Source organism: Sinocyclocheilus rhinocerous, unplaced genomic scaffold (genome assembly GCF_001515625.1).
Source record: "Sinocyclocheilus rhinocerous isolate Xijiao unplaced genomic scaffold, SAMN03320098_v1.1 scaffold591, whole genome shotgun sequence".
NCBI classification, from domain to species: Eukaryota; Metazoa; Chordata; class Actinopteri; order Cypriniformes; family Cyprinidae; genus Sinocyclocheilus; species Sinocyclocheilus rhinocerous.
In genome coordinates this window covers 1434432-1443094 of record NW_015641476.1, presented here as the reverse complement: position 1 = coordinate 1443094, position 8663 = coordinate 1434432, and the positions used below count along the sequence as shown (strand labels likewise).

The 8663-nt window shown below is 36.7% G+C and overlaps 2 protein-coding genes across 2 annotated transcripts in view; one reads left to right on the top strand and one right to left on the bottom strand.

Annotated features, from left to right (window-relative positions):
• LOC107755014 (zinc transporter ZIP13-like) overlaps nucleotides 1-2064 on the bottom strand; it is a 9935-nt gene extending 7871 nt beyond the window's left edge. Inside the window, exon 1 of the mRNA XM_016571657.1 lies at nucleotides 1888-2064. Within this exon, the coding sequence (XP_016427143.1) occupies nucleotides 1888-2064 (177 nt within the window). The remainder of the gene's footprint in view (nucleotides 1-1887) is intronic.
• A 2419-nt stretch (nucleotides 2065-4483) lies between these two features.
• The window catches only part of LOC107755073 (transcription factor PU.1-like), a 23913-nt gene continuing 19733 nt past the window's right edge, over nucleotides 4484-8663 (top strand). Inside the window, exon 1 of the mRNA XM_016571728.1 lies at nucleotides 4484-4741. The gene's annotated coding sequence lies outside the window, so the exon portion shown is untranslated. The remainder of the gene's footprint in view (nucleotides 4742-8663) is intronic.

Genomic DNA, 8663 nt, shown 5'->3' with positions numbered 1-8663 from the left:
GGGGGGGGGGGGGGGGGGGGGGCTGCTAGCCCATCTGTTTTGTGTGATTTGAGTGTCCAAGGCACTCAAGACTCGCACTAAAAAAGTAACAGAGCTGATGTCATATCTACACTAGAAAGGCAGACAGAACAAACCTGCAATTCATTTGTTTTAGGAAGCATCTTGGAGCAAATATTTCAAGTCCTTAAGCGGTTATATCCATCAGGGTGGAGCCTGAAAAGTGAAAGGTGTGCGTGTGTGTTTAACTGACTAATGCAATATGGTGATGCAATACACTGAAACAGTCCAGAATAAAAAGGGTTTGGGGTTCTTCTTGAACAACAGGAACAGTATAATGTTTTAAATATCTGTCCGACACGAACAATGATTCATGATTCGTGGCTCCACAACATTTCTATAGCATCAATTATTCAATCAGGACTATTCCCTCTCTCTGTGCCTTAATCTTTAAATCAACAAGTTCAAACAAGAACACAACATGACAAACAATTTATTTCACTTAGATCTTTTGTTGGTCTTCTGTAATTCTATGGTGCTAATTATTACTGGACTATTTATTTTCATGTAGCATCAATATTTTGGTGAATATTTAGGTCAGGTTTTAAAAAACTTCTATCATTAATTATGAAACACTGGTTTAGTACAGAGAAGTTTTGTACTAATTTTTGAAAGACATTTTGCTTTTGCAAGGATGGAAACATTCGACACATTTCTGTAACATTCTGTAATATTCTAGTGCTTTCTGGAACATTCCAGAACATTGTGGGACTAGTAATAAAAGACCAGAAAAATCATCCAATGTACACTTTTGGTAACTGCTTAGTGCTTATGTTAAACTGTTGTTAGCTCTGCATTATGCACGTACCATGCAATTTTTGTGCATGAGTAATAACAGATTAGCTTGTACAAGTTGTCAACATATTTTTTTAGTTTTCACAGCACTTTTAATGATACAAAAATGTAAATGTGTTATTGTAAATAAGGCTTTACTTTTTAAAGTAAAAATCTAACGTGATTTTCAGATTCAAAAAACATCAAATAAAATAAAATGCAAAACAAATCTTATATTTAAAAAAAAGTTGTTTCATGGTGGAACACTTTAGGGTCTTAATGAAAAAAAAAGGTGGGACTAGTAATAAAAGACCAGAAAAATCATCCAATGTACACTTTTGGTAACTGCTTAGTGCTTATGTTAAACTGTTGTTAGCTCTGCATTATGCACGTACCATGCAATTTTTGTGCATGAGTAATAACAGATTAGCTTGTACAAGTTGTCAACATATTTTTTTAGTTTTCACAGCACTTTTAATGATACAAAAATGTAACGTGATTTTCAGATTCAAAAAACATCAAATAAAATAAAATGCAAAACAAATCTTATATTTAAAAAAAAGTTGTTTCATGGTGGAACACTTTAGGGTCTTAACGAAAAAAAAAGTAAATAAATAAAAAACTGACAAGAGTGTCAGGGGGCATTAAGAGCTGCAATGGACCAGACAGAAGTTTAGAACATTTAAAGCCTGCAACACCAAAGACAAAACAACTTTGCTTTACAAATATTTACAACACTTGGGTCATTGTTTACAAAACAAGAAGACCGCTTAGTTAAAGGTCCAGTGAATCCACAAACTATTATTCCATCAACCAGTACTCAAAAGAAAAATGTGCCAGTAAGGAAAAAAGAAATAAACAATTGGATTCTAATTGTATACTACCGGATGATTAATGTGGACGAATAATGAATGTGTTTGAGTGTAGAGTGCATTACTCCACCATCGTCCTTTGGCTCCCCCTTGAGGTTCAGAATCGCAATGTTCCAATGTGGACACACATCAATTGAACTCATTTAAAGTGCTGGAATATGTACTAAAAGCTCATGTAACTTACTTTAGCTCTTTGGCTGGCAGCTTTGCTCTCTGGGTCACTGTCTTCATCAGGGAACACCTTTTCCAAAATCAGAAAGGACAGCAGACCCCCTATCACCCACAAACCCTGCGTATGATAGTGGCTGTGGGACCCATCTATCCAGCATATGCAAACACAAAAAGGGGGGGGGGGAAGCATTTTCCCTTTTTTAAATAAAACTTCATTAAGCTCTGTCCAGTGCAGTTATTGTTAACTAAAACTATTTAAAAGCATTTAATTAAATGAAAAAGCTGAAATAAACTATATAAAGGAAATGCTGCCTTGGAAACTAACTGAAATACGATAAGCTGAAACTGAAAAATAAATCTAAATGGAAATATAAAAAGCCTAATAAAATGAAAAAAATGCACAATTACTAAAATTAAGATGAAAACTGAAAACATAAAAGTAAATAATTCAAATATGAATAAATTATATGCTTGTATACTATAAATACTAAAATTATACTGGCTCTGCTGTACTGTATATTGACCTGCCTTTATTAATAATATTTGACAAGCTATTGGTCTTATAATACCAAATAACAGTAACACCTATAACAGTAACACAAATACCCAGAGTGGACTTTTTAAAAAATGTTAATAACACTGTGTGAGCCTTGAATGGCAAAAATGAAGTGCCATTTTCCATATCGATTTCAGTACCGCTGTAAATATGAGAAACGCGCTCATCAGCCCAGACCTCCGCAAAGCACTTGGAAGAAACATGTAGGGTGCTGTAAGGCAGAGAGGAGCCTTCAACAAAATTTCATGAAGTGGAAAGATTAGTTGAATTTCAATAAGGTTTGGGGTTTCTTAGACTCGGATGAAAATAAATTGTTAGTTAGCATCATGTTAGCGGCATCAAATGTTTGAGCCACTTAGTAGCAATTTAACTAGAGTTTCAGAAATCTGAATTTATATTTTATTATATTATATTCTATATTATATTATATTCTGTATACACTACCAATCAAGAGTTTAGTGTCAGTAAGATTTTTTTTTACAAAAGAAAATAATACTATTATTGAGCAAGGATGCATTAAATTGATCAGGCTTTTATATTGTTACAAAAAATATATTTAAAATAAAAGCAGTTCTTTTGAACTTTATGTTCAAAGAATTCTAGTAAAAAAGGATCACAATTTCCACAAAAATATTAAGCAGCACTCTTTTCAATATTGACAATAATAAGAAATATTACTTGAGCCCCAAATCAGCATATTAGAATTAAAGGGGTCATATGATGCTATTTTAAAGATCATTATGCAGTGTTCTTAATCTTTATAAGTTAGTAGTACTGTTCGGGTTTACAGTGTGGGGGCGTGTTAGAACGAGCCGTTTTAGGTAGGCGTGGTTGACTCTTAACTTTTATAAAGTATATCTCTTTGGATTTGAGACTTTAGTCTTTGCAACTTTACAGATCTTCTTTATGCACCAAGAGCTTGTAACACTCCAAAGAGAAAGGAAAACTTGAAATCGCATCATATGACCCCTTTAAAACAAAAAAACTTAGTCCCCAAACTTTTAAACAGTAGTGTATTTCTTTTTTCTTTACACAGTTTCATCTGTTAAACTGTAGTATTATTGGATGCACAGAAACTCTGATCAAACTATTTTTTTTTTTTAGTTTTTGTACAACCATTATTTGAAAGATTTTTTTCCACAGCAACTACCACAAGGATGAGTTAATTTGCTTTCCAAATTAAATACCTGTTGTAGTTCTTATATAGCAACTTGTTAACAACACCTTCAAAATTAAAGTTGGTAAACACAATACACAAGTGTCTCCAAGTAATGGTATCCAAAGACTTATTTATAATACAAAAAACTTCAATTTCAAAAACACATTTGAAATTCCAGGGGGAAGCCATGGTGAATTAGCCCTCTGGCTTGGCCTACAAATTGAAAGGTCTAGATATAGTGACTAAGTGCTTCCACTCCAATGTGAGTGACAACCTACAAAAAACACCACACCTTTTAGTTACTGCCAACTAGGGCTGTGCATCACCCATAATAATGAGGATAAATAAATTCAGCTGTCTTCAGCATCTGATCTTTATAGGATATTGAAACATGGCATATGAGTTTAAATTGTCTTTATTGCACAAATATGCAATATAAACATAAAAAAATATTTTTGTTTTAACAGTTGTGATTGCCACTAATAACGTCCGTTACGGTTGGACAAAAAAAGCAAATGTAACATTCACACAGGAGCAGCACGTTTGGACGGTCTGTGGGAGTGCATGAGATGAAGGAGCGGCTAGATTCCTGAAAAATTCCAGCCCACTGGGCTTTAAAAACACTCCAAAGTTTGACATGTTTCAGCGTTTGGCTGCTAAACTAATTAAAACAGCAAGAAAGCCCAAAGGCAAAACCGGCAGTTTTATGTGTTACTTAAGAATAGCATGTCTAAACGTCAAAAATTCGCAAAACACAACGTTGCTGCAATGTTTCTGATAAAAGCAACGGTGCACGCATACTACATTGATACAAAGTTGCGTGCCTTGAAAAACAAATCACTGTCTACAAGATTCGCAGAGATACATAAACAAACGTTTTGTCTTACCCGGCTGAAATTCCTACAGTTTTTACTCCGGCTTAACCTTGCCATCCAGGCACTGCGGTCTAGAAGAGCAGGAGTACAGCAGACAGTCTCCCGATTTCCCTCCTGAAAGATTTTCCACTGTCAGCCACGTCTCACCGACCGGAAGTGCATTTTCAGACTGCGTAGAGAGGAGCGAACTGAGCGCGCGCTAGCCAGAGGAGGAGACTTCAACACCAAATATGCTGGAAGAAGATGGTTGTTGAACCCGCTGCAAAAATGGCAAAAGGTAATGAAAAAGTATGCACTAACAGATGAATAATGAAAAATCTATCTATCTATCTAGCAACCCCTTGCAGTCACATGGAATATCCAAGCAACCACCTAGCAATGCATTATCAACTAAACTTAACACGTTAATTCTTCTGTCTGTATTCAGTTTAACCAAGTCTATCAAATGGCTAGAGTATTGAAACTACATAATAACCGTCACAAGTCAATACTTTTTAATTTGTTGTAAACCTTAAGACAAGGCCTTTCCAAAGTGTCTTAATGAACTTTTCTAGGTCATCTTGGTATTGTCTTTCCAGATGTCTGCATAACTGTGGACTACTAAGTAATGACGGTAATTTGTTACATGAAAGCAAAAATTAAGCACACATTATATGGTGTTTATAGTTTTTAGCATCTGTAATGAACAGGAAGAAGAACTTGAATAAATGACAGAACTTTCCTTTTTGTGTGAACTATCCCTTTATGTTTGGTCATTTATGCCGCTCATGACCACAAGATGGCGCAGTTGATTGATGTGTAAAGTCTGGAATGCAGAACACAACATTCACAAGGCCAAATCCCCATGCTTTCTCCAAAAGCATGTCAAATTAACTACGCCTGTACATTAGATGATGAAAGTGCCTATTCTAACTTCTGCCCCCCCTACAGTTGTTGGACAAATCTGATACATCAATTTCAGACAAGCAAATAAGATTTAAATGAGCATCCACTTGTCAAATAACCAATCATTGCTAAATCACATAACATAACACATAACATAAAAAAAAATCATACAATATCACAATATCATCATCTCTTTGACTTTGGAAATATCTACCATTTACTGACTTATGCCAAAACTCACTGCGGTTAATCATTCAGAGTATCCTTCATTGAAACTTTGCTATATAAGTCCTTTTTTCCATGAGTGTCATAGTATTTTGATTTTGTTGTGGCAAAGAGTGGGTTAAGACTCCATGCTCCAGATGATACATGGTGACTGAGTCATGCTGGCTTGACTTGAGCAATGCATTTAGAAAGAGGAACAGTTTTGGAGCCATGGGGCCCACAGAACTAAAATGACAGGGGCACTTGTGTCTGTGCCTGTGTGTATGTGTTTCTCTGTCCATTCATATTTACGTTCGCAGTCACCTCAATGTAATTGTGTGGTTTTACATTGTTTTTGGTCATTCACTCACATAGAAAAGAAATACACTCATACATTGCAGAAACTGTAAGAATTCAGCCCTGAGTGCCATGAGACACTTAGTCATCCACAGGCAAACGTATCTAAGCTCCGGGTGTAGTAATCCTGATCATTAGTCGTGCAGACAGTCAGATTGCATATGTTCACTCCAAATAAAAGTCAGGAAATCTTATGTGAGGATGTAGCACATGATAAACATGTGGACGGGCAGCCCAAATATCTAGCATGAGACACCATCATAATATTGAATCATATGATAAGACATATGACTTTATGTCAGTAAAAATAAACATGGTTCAATTAGTTTTGTGTTAACCAACTCAGAGTGCTTTATGATATTGTGTTAAATATTTTATTCCTCAAGAGACTAATCAGAGGAACTAAGTAAATTGATTCATACAGTGGGGGAAATATTTATTTGATCCCCTGCTGATGTTGTAAGTTTGCCCACTTACAAAGAAATGAAGGGTCTGTAATTTTTATGGTAGGTTTATTTTAACGTATAGAGACAGAATACCAACCAAAAAAATCCAGAAAAAACACATTATATAAAGGTTAGAAATTGATTTGCATTTCAGTGAGTGAAATAAGTATTTGAGCAAAACATGACTTAGTACTTGGTTCAGAAAACCTTGTTAGCAAGCACAGAGGTAAGGCGTTTTTTGTAGTTGGTCACCAGGCATCTGACCACAGCACTTTCTCCCAAGCCTTCTCTAAATCATTTAGATGTTCTTTGGCAAACTTTAAACGGGTCTGTACATGTGCCTTCTTGAGCAGGGGGACCTTGCGGGCGCTGCAGGATTTCAGAATTGTTTTGCTTGGTGACTGTGGTCCCAACTGCCTAAAGATCATTAACAAGCTCCTCCCGTGCAGTTCGGGGCTGATCCCTCACCTTTCTCATGATCATCCTTACCCCATGAGGCAAGATCTTGCACGGAGCTCCAGACCGAGGCCGATTGATGGTTGTTTTGTATTTCTTCCATTTCCGAATAATCGAGTTTCAGCTCCCTCCACAGATTTTCTATAGGATTGAGGTCTGGAGACTGGCTAGGCCACTCCATGACCTTAATGTGCTTCTTCTTGAGCCACTCCTTTGTTGCCTGGGTGGTATGTTTTGGGTCATTGTAATCCTTGAAGACTTATCCATGACCCATCTTCAGTGTTCTGGCTGAGGGAAGGAGGTTCTCGTCCAAGATTTTACAGTACATGGCCCTGTCCATTTGCCCCTCAATGCGGTGAAGTCGTCTTGTACCCTTAGAAGAAAAACAGCCCCAAAGCATAATGTTTCCACCTCCGTGCTTGACTGTAGGGATGCTTTTGCGGTCATTTCTCTCCCTCCAAACACGCGAGTCGAGTTAATGCCAAAGAGCTCAATTTTGGTCTCATCTGACCACAGCACTTTCTCCCAAGCCTTCTCTGAATCATTTAGATGTTCGAACAGTATTTATATCGTCTTTTACCTCTGATTTACTGCAATGTCCGAACTGTCCTGAGCGCGTTCGCGTCTTCTTCTTCAGCCAGCACGTGACGCGTCTTCTTCTTCTTCTTGCTTTATGGCGATCGCAGACTTATAAGTGCATTACCGCCACCTATCTCTCAAATGGACCATTGACACTCTTAATCGAGATTGTAGATAGAGTGTCAATGGTCCATTTGAAAGATAGTGAAAAGCGAACGCTCTCAGGACAGTTCAGACATTGCAGTGAATCAGAGGGAAAAAACGATATAAATACTGTTCAGTTTCTTGCACAGACCGATCGTTTCGTGTCTTTACACATCAATGTATCGTCACGAGCCGCAGGGTTTAATTTGGTTTTGTTTGTGTATGTTTTTTTGACTTTCAAAGCCGCGATTCCCATTCACTGACATTATATGACTGACAGACTGCAACGGTTTGAGCTAAAAATCTTTGTTTGTGTTCTACTGAAGAAACAAAGTCACCTACATATTGGATGCCCTGGGGGTAAGCAGATACACATCAAATTTTTATTTTTGGGTGAACTATTTAATTAAGACTTTGAATCAGCAAAAGATTGTTTTGTATAACTACCAGAAGTGTCTTATCAAGTATCAAACTGAACTTGAGCAATTGTCTGTAAGAGTATTCAGTTTTTTTCTACAGTCTACAGTTTGTTTCTCGTTTCCATGGGCCTTTCCCATTGCACTCTACATGTAGCACTGCCATATAGTCAACCAAACAGTTTTCTATCTCTTATGGTGCTTATGTAGTAATTAACAACAATAGTATTCCTGGTTTTTACAGTATGTGTATGTCTACAGTGTATTCTAAATTTTTTTTTTGATCACATCCTACTGTGGCCATTGGATAGTGTGTTGGTCTAGGTGTCTGTTAGTGCAAGTGTGACCACTTGGGCTGGACCCTGGGAGAGAGTATTGAACCTTACAGGAAGTCTGTTTTGTTAAGATAAAAACATGAAGACACTCTCAGGTCAACCGCCCCCTCCACAACAAGTACGTGGACACAAATTCAAACACACTGTTTGATGTGGCTAATTTTGCACACCAAAACCACAGAGATAAAGCTCAGAGAATTTTTTATATCCACTGTGTTTGAAACCCTCTGCTGCTAGTAGAGTTTATTCCTTTTCTACCTGTTGACCTATCCAAAGATATATTAGAGAATGAAAAAAGGCTTATAAATGAAAAAAATTGAGATTCCCTTGAAGAATATATATATATATATATATATATATATAGACTCACCAATCAG